The sequence below is a fragment of the Uranotaenia lowii genome, chromosome 2, assembly GCF_029784155.1.
Source record: "Uranotaenia lowii strain MFRU-FL chromosome 2, ASM2978415v1, whole genome shotgun sequence".
NCBI classification, from domain to species: Eukaryota; Metazoa; Arthropoda; class Insecta; order Diptera; family Culicidae; genus Uranotaenia; species Uranotaenia lowii.
This window is the reverse complement of record NC_073692.1, coordinates 339,947,285-339,961,159: the sequence shown is the minus strand read 5'-3', so window position 1 is coordinate 339,961,159 and position 13,875 is coordinate 339,947,285. Positions and strand designations below refer to the sequence as shown.

General features: G+C 39.2%; 1 protein-coding gene across 5 annotated transcripts in view; it reads right to left on the bottom strand.

Moving 5' to 3' along the window:
* Positions 1-507: 507 nt before the first annotated feature.
* LOC129746496 (uncharacterized) overlaps positions 508-13,875 on the bottom strand; it is a 154,578-nt gene continuing 141,210 nt past the window's right edge. For 2 of the 5 annotated variants that reach the window (XM_055740162.1, XM_055740163.1), the window contains 12 exons: positions 6,040-6,253; positions 5,821-5,969; positions 5,593-5,646; positions 3,799-5,514; positions 3,582-3,737; positions 3,407-3,520; positions 3,209-3,340; positions 3,047-3,124; positions 2,754-2,999; positions 2,369-2,443; positions 1,664-2,212; positions 508-1,596 (listed from right to left, as the gene is read on the bottom strand). In XM_055740162.1, the coding sequence (XP_055596137.1) occupies positions 953-1,596; positions 1,664-2,212; positions 2,369-2,443; positions 2,754-2,999; positions 3,047-3,124; positions 3,209-3,340; positions 3,407-3,520; positions 3,582-3,737; positions 3,799-5,514; positions 5,593-5,646; positions 5,821-5,969; positions 6,040-6,253 (4,127 nt within the window). In that variant the 3' untranslated portion in view covers positions 508-952. The remainder of the gene's footprint in view (positions 1,597-1,663; positions 2,213-2,368; positions 2,444-2,753; positions 3,000-3,046; positions 3,125-3,208; positions 3,341-3,406; positions 3,521-3,581; positions 3,738-3,798; positions 5,515-5,592; positions 5,647-5,820; positions 5,970-6,039; positions 6,254-13,875) is intronic. The other 3 variants (XM_055740165.1, XM_055740164.1, XM_055740166.1) reach the window with 3 other exon arrangements.

The following is a 13,875-nucleotide window of genomic DNA, read 5'->3' as shown; positions in this document are numbered from 1 at the left end:
TAAATCGTTATACATATATAACTCGATCTACACGTCCTTAACTTCTTCGTGCTCGTGAATCAATTTTCAGGAAAATCGTTTTCAAATTGTTCGACTTGTATCCCAATTAAGTTGATTTTGTATAGGAGCCCACGTCCATGAAAAGTGAGATTCTTGAAGCTAATACACAAACCATCTCTGATCCAAAAAGCCCTCGTATACCAAATTTCACTTCATACTGACTCTCCGTTTATACGTGATGATGTTACAAAGAAAACGCCTCCATTTTTTATATTAGGTAGGTAGAAACGATGATTTTGTATGGGAGCCCCCTTCCCTTCTATGAAAAGTGAGATTCTCGAAAATATTGTACAAACCATCTCTGACCCGAAAAACTATCGGATACCAAATTTCACTTCTTTCCGATCGTCCTTTTATACGTGATGGTGTCACAAAAAAATGCCTCCATTTTTATTCATAAGATTCGAATGTGTTACGGATTTCGAAGAATAAACGTTCACACACATGTTTTCATTCAGCTCAAATTCATTTATTTCCTAGAACCTATAATAAATTATTGTATTTTCAATGCACTGACACACTTTTCGCTTTTTTATCTAAAGAGTTCCATCGCTATGAAGTTCCAGCTAAAGTTAGCAATTGATGGAATTGGAATTGAGTTTTTATAACTCGAAAAATTATTTTATGATAAAATAAGTTTGATTGAGATTTTCTTCATTTCATTTGTTTAAAGATCTACAGTGTGAGTTTGTACAATGAATTCTAAAACTGGATATGGTCGAAATGGAAGCAATGGAAGGAAGGGGTGTTTTTAAACTAAGCCAATAGGAAACCTTAAATCGATGAGTATTTTGTTCTCACATTCTTGTTCGGAGTGGAGAGGTTCAACCTTGGGTTTCTTCAATTCTCTTCACCGAACCAGTCTTACCCATGGGCGACTTGGTCGCCCCGCTTAGAGCGCTTCGATTTGCGTTTCCGCAGTCGGTTTGGAGAAAGGTTTTCCGATTAGGGGTGCCGGCGTCGTTGGTCGCCGACTTCTTAGCCGGCGGGAGCGAAGTTGTCGGGTGCGTGGTCGAGGAGCAGGTGCCGGAGGAAGCTGGAGTTGTTGCAACTGTTGCTGTTGCTGCTCAGACTCTGGTTTGTCTTGTTGAAGTTGCCAGTTGCCGTTTTCGTCTTGGACCAGTCGCTGAATTGGGAGGTCTTCGAGAGACCGACCGAGACCTTCTGGAGGTGGAGGAGCTGGCCAGTTTATGTGGGTTGGGAGCCCACTTTTCTGGGCGTGGCAGTTCGGAACGTAGATCACTGGAATGAACCCTAGATAGCCCGTTGGTTGATTGGGTTTGTTTTGATCTTGAGGACAGTTGCAGGGAACTTGAGCAACATTAGGTGGAGGAGCATAAGGATAGGGAACAAAGAAGTACGGATACTGGGAGACTGCAATCTGGTAGGGAGGATATTGGTTATTGTTTCCATTGGAAGGCGGGGGTCGATTGGGAGGTTGAACTCCACTGGCCGTGGAAGGATTTCCTGGATAGGGTGTCGTGTATTCAGGTTGTTGAGTTTGCGATGGTCCATACGGGTAATCGGTCGATGACACTAAAACGAATAGAACAATCGGTTAGCAAGTTATGTGGAAGAACTGGGTGCAGTGTGCAATTTGAACCTTGAGGGGGCCTACCAATATCTATACCACCACCACCGCCGATCGAAACGCTACCTTGCTGAGGGCCTAGGAATGGCGCATCAATACTGGCATTCGTTGCAAGCATCCCACTCACTTCGACGCCAAAATGGTCCGGTTTGTTCGATCCCACAAACGAACCACCGGACGTGCTACTTACGTTAACCGCGCCACCTGCTAAGGATTCGGTGTGATTAAGGGTGCCTGCTACAGTGACTTGACCTCCGCCAATTGAACCTTCAACAACGGTTTCGGTGGCTACCGATACGTGGCTACTATTGAAATTGTTTGATCCCGTGTGCATCCCCTGCACACCCTGTGCACCCAAGGATCCACTGCTAGTAGAGGTGTGATTATAGGAGGCACCCAAAACCGATCCGGAAGAATTGTGGCTCGTACTTGCCTGAATCCCGGTGGTCCCAATGGATCCACCGATCAGCGTTGCGCCCGAATGGGACGCCGAATTGTGGGATGACGATACCATACCATTCAATCCTGTCTGCGAAACGGTGGCCCCTACGGTTATACCACCTACGGAAAGCGTAGGCCCAACGACAACAAAAAAAAAACAAAAACGAAACAAAACAAAAGAAAGCAAACAGCAGAGAGAGAAAAGCGCATCAAAGAAGCGAACATTAGTCAAGCGGTTTTACTGAAGGATCAATAGAGTAGTCGGCAGGTATTTACCGTGTGGTCCACCTAAACTAATCGTTGCGCCAAGGCCCCCATTGCCTCCTACTTGTGGTGCGATGCCAATGTGTACTGGTGTGCGTATACGTGGCCATTTATGTGTTGGTTGAGGTGAGTTGTGGTTGTGCATTGTGGTTTTGTGTGTGTGCATGTTGTTTTGACGGTTTGTGTGCGTGGTGTAAGCGATTTATCGAATTTGGTTGTTTATGAAACAATAAAATTAGTGTTATTTTCTATATCTACGGTAGTTAACGAAACGATGTTCCTCAAGGTATAATTTTTCATTAGAAAATATGATCAGTAACGCTTACATGTTATTTGAATTACTTATGGATTTGATTAAACTCTGGATCGATTTACTTTGTATATGAGACAACCTTACCTCCAGCAGGTCGTTGAGTGGTTCCTTGATTTTGTCCCTGACCTTGCCATTGCCCTTGCCCTTGACCCTGTCCTTGGCCTTGTCCTTGACCTTGTCCTTGCCATTGTCCCTGACCTTGTCCCTGTCCTTGCTGTTGGCCTTGTCCTTGATTCTGTCCCTGCCATTGACCTTGTCCTTGGTTTTGTCCTTGGCCTTGTCCTTGACCTTGACCTTGGCCTTGTCCTTGTCCTTGCCACTGTCCTTGACCTAAAAATAGACTTTTAATAGAGAACTTTGTTAAAACATCATGTTACCTTGACCCTGTCCTTGTCCTGGTCTTTGACCTTGACCTTGTCCTTGCCACTGTCCTTGGTTTTGACCTTGACCTTGACCTAAAATTGACAAAAAAAAATTGAAATAAATGTTTTGAAATTTACTAGAAACTACGAGCTATTGCATGGTATTTCAATTCTGACCTTGTCCAGGTCTTTGACCTTGACCTTGCCATTGTCCTTGGTTTTGACCCTGACCTTGGCCTTGTCCTTGTCCTTGTCCTTGAGCTTGCCCTTGATTTTGGCCTTGTCCTTGACCTTGCCATTGTCCTTGGCCTGGAATTTAATATGGATGTAGATTGGATTGGATACAATCCATTTTAAACCAAGGGGCATGTATACCTTGTCCTTGATTTTGTCCTTGTCCAGGTCGTTGAAATTGACCTTGCCCTTGTCCCTGCCATTGGCCTTGATTCTGACCCTGATTTTGACCTTGGTTTTGTCCTTGACCTTGTCCTAAAATTTTAAACATTGGAAGCTTTAAAATATATCGAATACATAAGGTTAAATTACATACCTTGGTTTTGATTCTGATTTTGCCCTTGTCCCTGTCCCTGGCTTGGACCAGGTTTTTGACCTTGGCCTTGACCCTGCCATTGACCTTGACCTTGTCCTTGTCCTTGGCCAGGTTTTTGACCTTGGCCTTGTCCCTGACCCTGATTCTGTCCTTGTCCTAGAAGTACAACAATCAATGAGAAACAACTTCATTTTTTTTTTAATTTAATAATTTATACCTTGACCTTGGTTTTGACCTTGTCCTTGGTTTTGACCTTGCCCTTGATTCTGACCTTGGCCTTGTCCTTGATTCTGACCTTGGCCTTGTCCTTGATTCTGGCCTTGGCCTTGTCCTTGATTCTGGCCTTGGCCTTGTCCTTGATTCTGGCCTTGCCCTTGTCCTTGATTCTGACCTTGATTTTGACCCTGTCCCTGTCCTTGTCCTTGATTTTGACCCTGTCCTTGCCCTTGGCCTTGATTTTGGCCTTGACCCGGTTTCTGATGCCCCCAAGAAATTTGAACATTATGCTCGCTCATACCCAGCGGTCCCTGATGTTGTCCTTGATGCTGGAGCATGTGTTGACCGGTACCATTCTGATGACTTCCCTGATAGCTTCCCTGATGCTGACCAGAGCTAATGGGACCCTGGTGCTGACCTTGATGTTGGCCCTGATGTGATCCCTGATTAATACCTTGATGGCTACCTTGATGTTGCCCCTGATGTTGACCGGAGCCAAGTGGTCCCTGATGCTGACCCTGGTGTTGACCACCATGTTGACCCGAAGTTCCTTGATGACTACCCTGGTGCTGATTCTGATGCTCACTAGAGCTAATCGGCCCTTGGTGGGATCCCTGATTCTGACCCTGATGCGAACCTTGACTTATGCCTTGATGGCTGCCCTGATGCTGTCCTTGACCTTGACCAGAACTAATGGGACCCTGATGCTGTCCCTGATGTTGACCACCATGCTGGCCAGATGTGCCCTGATGGCTACCTTGATGCTGATTCTGATGCCCGCTCGAGCTTATCGGTCCTTGATGGGACCCTTGATGCTGACCTTGGTGAGATCCTTGATTTATGCCCTGATGACTGCCTTGATGTTGTCCTTGATGCTGTCCAGAACTTATAGGCCCTTGATGGGAACCCTGATGCTGTCCTTGATGGTGATGACCGGAATTGTTCTGCCCTTGTCCTTGGTTTTGTCCCTGTCCCTGATTCTGGCTTTGACCTTGTCCTTGTCCCTGACCTTGACTTTGATTCTGACCTTGTCCTTGTCCTTGACTTTGATTCTGACCTTGTCCTTGATTGGAACCAGGCCGTTGACCTTGCCCTTGTTCTTGATTCTGTCCTTGACCCTGGTTCTGTCCCTGACCTGGACGCTGCCCTTGTCCTTGCCCTTGGCCTTGACCTTGCCATTGGCCTTGCCATTGTCCTTGGTTTTGATTTCCACCTTGCCCATGGTTTTGTCCCTGACCAGGACGTGAACCTTGGCCTTGGCCTTGTCCTTGACCCTGCCATTGTCCCTGTCCTTGATTCTGACCTTGACCTTGACCTTGACTTTGTCCTTGACCTTGTCCTTGTCCTTGTCCTTGACCTTGTCCTTGACCTTGACTTTGTCCTTGACCTTGACCTTGTCCTTGACCTTGACCTTGCCATTGTCCTTGCCCTTGTCCTTGACCCTGGCCCTGCGTCTGACCTTGATTTTGACCTTGACCTTGCCCTTGTCCCTGTTCTGAACCAGGACGCTGCCCTTGGTTTTGTCCTTGTCCCTGAGTTTGGCTTTGATTCTGGCCCTGCCCTTGTCCTTGTCCAGGACGTTGACCCTGGCCTTGATTTTGACTCTGATTCTGTCCTTGGTTTTGACCCTGGCCTTGCCCCTGTCCAGGACGTTGACCCTGATTTGATCCACCCGAACCGCTCGGTCGTTTGGTCGTTGTCGTCGTTCCTCCGGTTGCTAAAAGATAGAATTGAAATGCACTCGCTTCGGTTGCCCCAAAAATGCACTAAAGCCTGAAAAGAGATTCGAAAATACCTTGAGGATTACCAACGCCAGTCCCACCGGAACCACCGCTGGGTCGTTGGGGTGCTGAACAGTGTAAGTGGTGCATGAAAAGTAAACAAACAAAACAAAACAAAACATTCCGCCGTGAGTCGGGTGCTGCATTTCACAAATCTAGGTGCTGATTGGGGTGCAATCCTGCCGTTCAACTAGCGCTACTTAAAAAAATCTCATCATTCATTGGGGCTTATCATTGCATACCGGACGTCGTTGGGGGTGGTGTTGTTACCGGGGGTCCATCCGGCCTTAACCCACCCGGGAACATTCCACATCCACGTGGGAGATATAGATCCTGCCAAGCAACAAATTGTCCCCGGTTGCGTACCAACTGATCCTCCTCGGATAGCGAACTAGCAAATATGATTTAAATTGTTTGTCAGAAAAGACATCAAACTGAAATTAGAGGACAAACGTTCATACTTGCTATACGTCTGTGGAGCATCGGTGAAAATTTCCACCGGACGGTTTGGTTCGACCACTCGGTAACCATGGGAATCGGCCACATAATGAGTTACGCGCAGTAGACCGTTGGGATCAATATAGCCGTAGCATCCGTACGTTACTCCGTCTGGGCCCCGGGTTTCGTGATGAAATTGACCGTTCGGGCCGACCTCGTACCCAAATTGATAGGCACCTGAAATTATAGAAGTTTTTAAAATATTTTATTTTGTTTCTCATCAAAAATCTGGATTTAACTTGAAAAAAAAATCTAATCACGTCGAGACGTTTAACCATAACCTTGAATTCCAGGACTTTACTTAGGGAGGATTCAATGTTCTTTCCTATACACATGCTCTGTAAGTAATATTGAAAGCTAGAATATGTTCCTTCAACAATTTTGTGCATAGAAAGTCGTCGTGCTAGTTTTGAATGGTGCGACGAGGTGAATGTTTTTGCTTCGAAGTTTTCCCCCCGGAGCCAGCTCATTCACCCGGGTAAAAACGACTGAAATTGACGAATAATTGAATTTGCATTTTCCCTTTTGTCGACTTGCGTCATGAAAGTTGTGCGGATAACTAGCGGGGGAGCCTTCGTGTGAAACGGTGTAACCAACTTTCTTCCAGCTTCCAATAGATTGAGAGGGTTGGCTAAAAAAAACAATGCTTTAAGGTTTTTCTTGGTTGGGCGCTTGTTGAAAGGATTTTTCCCCACTGAACCAGACATGACTGCTTTAAACCTATTAGAAAACTTCCGAGACTTACAAATTTTACGAAACTTCTAATTAAAATAGAGTTTTTTTTCCTTCCATTTAGTCCCATAGCCAGAACATAATAAATTGTTCTCCTATTTCAATTTTTCGATAATCGAAGCAGAGTTTACTGGTGTCCGGGGAAAAGTTTTCTTTTTTAAACAATAAAACCCACAGCCAGGAAATTATTCAATTGCTCGCACTCGGAAGTTCATAATAAGAATAGAAATTACTGATCAGTTTATAAGTGTCTAATTGCAATTTAATAATACTTTGAACAATTCTCCATCGTTAAAAATAATGCTTGATGTCGGACAAAAACTATCAGTTAAAAAGTTCCTTTTTTCAAAAGCACACTCAATGCATGTTTACTATAGGTAGTGTGTGCATCAACAGTTTCCAATGATCCGGAAATTGATTTTCAGATTGTTAAAAAAAAAAACATACAATACACCTACCTACATATGTATACTGGAAACGAAGCTATCAAAAACACAATATATCAAATCAACTCCCACACACATGTCAACGTTGGGAAAAATCTAGAATTACAAAGTGTTGTGTGGTAGTAAACTCACTCAATTTGAAGAATCAACTGTGAAAAATAATCAGCAAACGAATAATTGGAAAACTTATCAGCGGAAACCAACATCAGTTCGCTTTTGTATTAAGAGATTATCGTCGGACATCAATGGGTCGAATTCTTTCAATAAGATTTTTGGGCGAATGGGGAAAATAAACACTGACACTTGGCATTAAGATAGTCCGATCAATTTTTAGGGTTCTCTCTATGAACCACAGAGAATAGACGTAAAAATTTCAATGACCTTTTTGAGACAATATTAGTTTTTTGGTTAGTCCACCAGATGTCTCTAAACATACCAAAGGGAACTGTTAAAACTAAAACTGAGAAAAATAGCAAATTTTTAGTTTTGAACTGCTCATATTGATTCGAGAAAATTGTGAATGATGAAGTTTCGTTACACAAAAATATGTTAAAACTTATTCGCTATTTCTTTCTTACTTACTAAGTAGAAGTAATAAATTTTGAACAATGGGATGCAAAACTGGTACCTGAGTGTAACCCGCTTGAGATAGGTATCTGGAATCCATACTGCTGGATGAGACTGGTCTCTAAGAATGTTCCTATTTGACTTCAGGAAGTGCAAACACTTAGTCTGAAGCTGTTAGTTTTTTGAATGTCTCAGTAGTGCAAAAATAAACTAAGTGAAATTTTGTCCAGTGCCATTGATTGCATTAATCTATCAAAAAATTAAAGCCTTTTTACTTAAGAGAGGCATTGGTTTAGTTATTTATAAGTTCATAAATGATTTGGACTTTTTGAAAACTGAGCACTTGAACAGTTGATTTTAAACTTTTGAATGGCGCAATAGATATCACTATTTCAAGTTAATTTTTAGCGAACCTTTTTATGGTAGCTTTTGAAAGGAGAATGTGCAATTTGCTTTTCGGATGTACACGGATGAGCAATAGACTGAGTCGATTTGTTGTGATTTTTGAATTTCTCAAACCCTGGGGTCTAAAAAGCTTTGTTCTGGTCCAAAACTCATCCATAATTTTTTGTAGAATTTTTAAATAACGTTTACATGAGTAAATTTGAACTTTTAGATTTGTATGGGAAAATTGAATATTTTATTCTGAAAAATCAACATCGTTTTTGTTTTTTTCTGTGGAACCGAGCCAGCTGACAGTTTTTGTGCCAATTTATAAAATTCCTCAGGGAAATTTTCCGCTGAACAACTTTGTCGAAGACCATCACTTCGTATCTTATCAGGCAAAAAAGTTATTAGCTGTTTAACAGAGGTATGTCTCCTCACATTGATGAACAACATATTCAATTGATATCACTGCTGGAGCCTCGCGAAAAGTAGTCATGCAATACCTCGCTAGGCGCCCTGCAGGGATGTCAATTGAATTTATTATTTATCAATGCGAAAAGACATATTCCCATTCAACAGCTTATAACTTTGTTGCCTGATTAGATCAGGCGCGGATCTAGAGATTGCTCTTAGGGGGGGTGATTTAGTAAATTTTCAAAAAATATGGCCAAATTTTTTTTAGCAATTGGGAAAAATAAAAACTGTGACAGGAAATATGTTGATGATAAAAATTAAGAGAATTCAGCAGCATGTAAATAATGTTGAAGACAATTAAAAAAAAACTTTGTTCAAAGAATTCTGTACATCGGTTTGTGGCTGGTTTAGTCTTAGACAAAACGCAGACAAATGTTTTTTCAGTGGTATGAAGTTAAATTTACGTTTATTTATCTATAGATATAGTTGGGGATTTGGAATGATTATTTGGTTTTTTTATCAGATTAGAAATCCATAAGCAATTGAATTTGGAAAATTGTATTTTATTAATTTTCAGTCAATATGAATGTGTTGGTATCATTTAAATTTACTCAAATGGACATCTCTGGTTTTATGGTTAAAACTACGTGCTATTAATTTTGAAACTATGTCAATATTCGGATAAAAAGCCATTTACACAAGTTTCAATTATATTTAATCGAAATATTTTCTCTTTTGAGTTCCAATTTTAAACCATTCATTTCTTATCGAAAACCTTTAATATACTTATTCAACAGTTTTACATATTTTTCACTAGAAGTTCCATCAATTTAAAGACCTGAATCTCTAAAACAAATATTTAAAACACAAATTAGTAAATTGCTTATCATTATATTTAATTTTTTTTAAAGAGGTTTGCTGAATAGATTCGTCGTTTTATATATTATCGAATACTTACACCGTTTTTTTCGCTTTAAAATTCGAAAAACAAGTCTGTGGCTTAGAAACAAGATTTAACAATTGATCAGTTTTATTAACTCCACCAGTAATGTTCACTACAAAGAGCGGATAGACTTTACAAAAATATCCTGGATAGTTTTGGAAAAAACTAGCCAACTTTTGAATGTTTCCAAATGCTTTGCACTTGCGTATCGTTTTTCTTTTCCAGCACTTGGACTTTTCAAATGCTCGGAGAATGGAAACGAAAATTGTGGTGGAGGTACTCGTCTGGTTAAAATGCCTTTAAAACAGCACCTATATCTATTTCATAGACTAATGGATCTGCAGAAGATGCGAAAGTCTGATCATTCTGGAAGTCAGATAATTCTAGCCGTACATGGAACAATTATTGAAAATTTTCATCTGTGGACCCAATTAAACATTTTTTTAGAAAACTATCAAGTTTGGTAAACATGCATAAATAAGGAATCACTTTATGATAAACTTGAAAATAAATGTTGGCTTCTTTCAGGCCTTTTCAAGAAATCATTCAGAGTTAGTCACTATCAACCGACACTTCTGGTACTGGCACTTACAACAACTCTTAATATCGATTAATGAAGAAAACCAAATAATGACCAAAGCATCACCATTGCAATATTTAAGTACAGCTTTCCTTGTAAATCTTCTGTTTTTTTTTAGAAACCCCATCAAACATCTTTGACCCTCAATTTGTTTGATACCCTTTTTCTTTTCCATCTTAGAAACACTTTCTTCGCGCCAAACAATTCAGAATATTATTCCATAGCCATGAGAGTGAGAAACCAATAGTTTCACTTCAATTTGCACAAAAATCTGCTGTCATGCTTAAGAAATATCCTTAAAGAGAGAGGTGTGTAGTATGCGAGAGCTGGTGAAGCTCAAAAATGAGTTCAGTGTTTTCTCATAAATATATACAAAGAGAGATGACAGCATCAAGCAAACTGTGAACCTCTCACGATGTAACGATGTGTAAGAGCGGGACAGTAAGGTTGAAATTCAAGAATGAGAAGGTATGAACGAAATGCATGATACTGGGATGAACGAGCAACATCCATTCCTTGGTCATTCACTTAACGATTTTCGGGAAAGATAGACGCGCGGCTTTTCGAAAATATTAGTTTACCGAAGTAAGAATTGCAAAGTTACTACAAGGTGCAAGCTAAATCCTTCTTGCACGCTCGAAGCCAACACGAAATTATAAACGCGCATATTGTTTATACTCAATTCAAGCATATTTTTAAGCAGCTATAGAATTCTTACGCGCGCGTAAAAATTGTAAATGTCAATGTTAAGATATTTTGACACATGAAAAAGTTATATTTCATCTAAATTTAGTTAAAAACTGTGTGACCATTTTACTGAAGTTCTATTTTTTCCGCTTGGGGAGGGGGGTGATCACCCCCATCACCCCCTCCCCCCCCGTAGATCCGCGCATGAATTAGATACGAAGTTACGGTCTTCGACAAAGTTGTTCAGCGGAAAATTTACCTTAGGAATTTCATAAATTGGCACAAAAACTGTCAGCTGGCTCGGTTCCACAAAGAAACAAAAACGTTGTTGTTTTTTCAGTACAAAATATTCAATTTTCCCATACAAACCTAAAAGTTCAAATTTACTCATGTAAACATCATCTAAAAATTCTACAAAAAATCATGGATGGGTTTTGACCAAAACCAAGCTTTTTAGACCCCAGGGTTTGAGAAATTCAAAAATTCGAAAGATCTTGACGAGACAAAAAAATGTTACTATTGGGTCAAGAAAATCTACCGTTGGAGGAAAAGTAATGGATTGAAGAAGTTGTAAATATTATTTCGAAGAAAAGAAGTGACAAAAAAGCTTCAACTTCTTTTTTCAATCTCAAAATAAAGTTTGACAGTGGTTCAAAACATAGTTGAATTCTATAAACTTTATATAAAAAAACGGAGTTCAAAATTCGAATTCAAATTAAGCCCTTTTTCTCACTGCTAAAACCTCATCGTGAACGAAAAAGCTTTTTAGTTGATTTTCTTCATACGAGAAGCGGATCGACACAATAAAGTTTTGCTGGAACATTTGCCACTGTCCGGAAGAAACTTCGAGAAATCAGTCCAATAATATGAAAGAACATATTGTCCGGCAGTCTCACCATCTGCATAATATAAGATTTAAATGTATCTATGTTTAATTTATAAGGTTTTGTTTAGAAAAAAAATTGAAATGAAACTTATTTGATTTTGTTTTACCGACTCTTCGATCCAGAAGCCTGTAGTGGTCTTTGGAGGAATTCCCTGCACTGTTAGAGAATAAAGTCCTGGAGTTATTTTAATGCCACAATCAACCGACGGCACCGGGCGTGATGACATTATCCGACATAGGAACAACAGTAATCCTGTAATCAATCAGCAACATTCGGCCCGGGGTCGCGGTAGTTCCGGTTCCTGGGTTCGGAGTACTCCTCGATACATATAGAGGTTACAATGGGTTCCCTTTCGGTGCCCGCCGGAAATAGTTGCACGACTAGTCCCAGCTTGCGGATGTTCGGCAGCGAACGGAGGCAGTATTATTTTTTAAATTTTTTGTTGATCTTTCTTTAATGTTATCATTTTCTTTGATTGAGAAATAAACTATAAAATGCAAACGCTCGTTCAATTTCTTGCTCAAAATTCAAATTCAAAAATAAACTTTGAAAAAGCTTAATTTTGAGTTCGCCCATCGAATTTTTTAATATGCCTGTTCAAACTCAACTTTGTGAATGTCTAGCCAAAATCAAATTTACGGACTACTACCAATCTGCTGTTTTCAACCGAAATCCACTTATTTTTGAGTTTAAAAAAGGAGCGTGTAGCTGAGCATTTTGGCCACTATTTTCTTCAAAATAATGTAACTTCTTCAATCCATAACTTTTTTTTCTCCGACTTATATTTTCATGATCCCATAGTAACTTTTTCTTGTCTCATCTAGATCTATCAAGTCGTGTATTGCTCATCCGTGTATCTACATCTGAAAACCAAATTGCCCATTCTGGCCAATTTTCAAATCTTGTATTGATTTTATACTGAAAGCAACTTCTTTATTACAACATTTTTTCCCACTTGGCCCCATGGTAATTTTTTCTCGTCTCGTCAAGATTTTTCGAACCGTATATGTATTGCACATCCACGTACACCGGAAAACCAAGTTTCATACATATTTTCCAAATCTCCTTTTACACATTTTTTTGAAGATTTTTTTGATCGAGCTTGTACGTCTGTTTTTCTGTGATAATGCTTAATACACTCAAAATAAAAGCATAGTAAAATTACTAAATCCGTGGTTTAAATGAACAACACGCAACCATATTTTTGAGCCAATAATGTTTTGTTCTTGAAAATACTACGCGCATGGCTGTTGTACTATGTGTTGATTTTGGCTGCGCATAGTAATTTTGACTACGTTCATATTAAAATTGTCAATGTTATCATGAAGTCTTTTACATCGTGCATAGTAAATTAATATGTTCAATCTTCAAAATAGTATGTGTTATGATAAAAACAAGCAGATTAACATGATACGAATAGTAAAATTACCATGCAGCATGGTATGAATATCCCGTAGCATAATTGTTTTAATAATTATTGTGATATTTTGAGCCCTTTAATTAAAAATGCAATTTTTTCATATAACTTTTTTTATTTTATCACTAGTGTTTCACTAACATAACTTTTCTTCGTGTTAAACACAGTACGCCGGACTTAATCACATACGATGAGTAATTGGAATAATCTGAAAACAATTTTTTTTAAATCAATTACTGGGCATATTGATATTGTTTTTCTACACGAGTTTTTCTATATCATTTTGGCTCAAAAACGCATAGACACATACAGAATAGTACAAAAAATGTGATTCTAAGAGTATCTCATTATTTGGCATTAAGTACTGTTCAATAATTAGTTATTTTTTTAAAATCATGACTTTTGAAAATAAGTCCAAGAAGTGTTCAGATTGTTTTAAGTATTTAAAATTAAATGAATGATCTTCAAGCCTTCATTTCAAAGAAAAACTTGTTTGGGTTGAAATCAGAATGAATTTCAGTTCTAATTAACTCGATACATTCTGTTTTTAGTTTAAAATTTGTTTTATAAGTACCTGCATTATAAATAATGTTAAACAAGAAACCAATTAAATATACTTCCAGCTAAGTTTTCCTGAATTTAAAGATTAAGTACTAGATAATTATTTTTTCAACCATAATTTATCATTAAATTCATTACATTATTGAAATCCTGCGAAAAATAATTGAAATTCAAATTT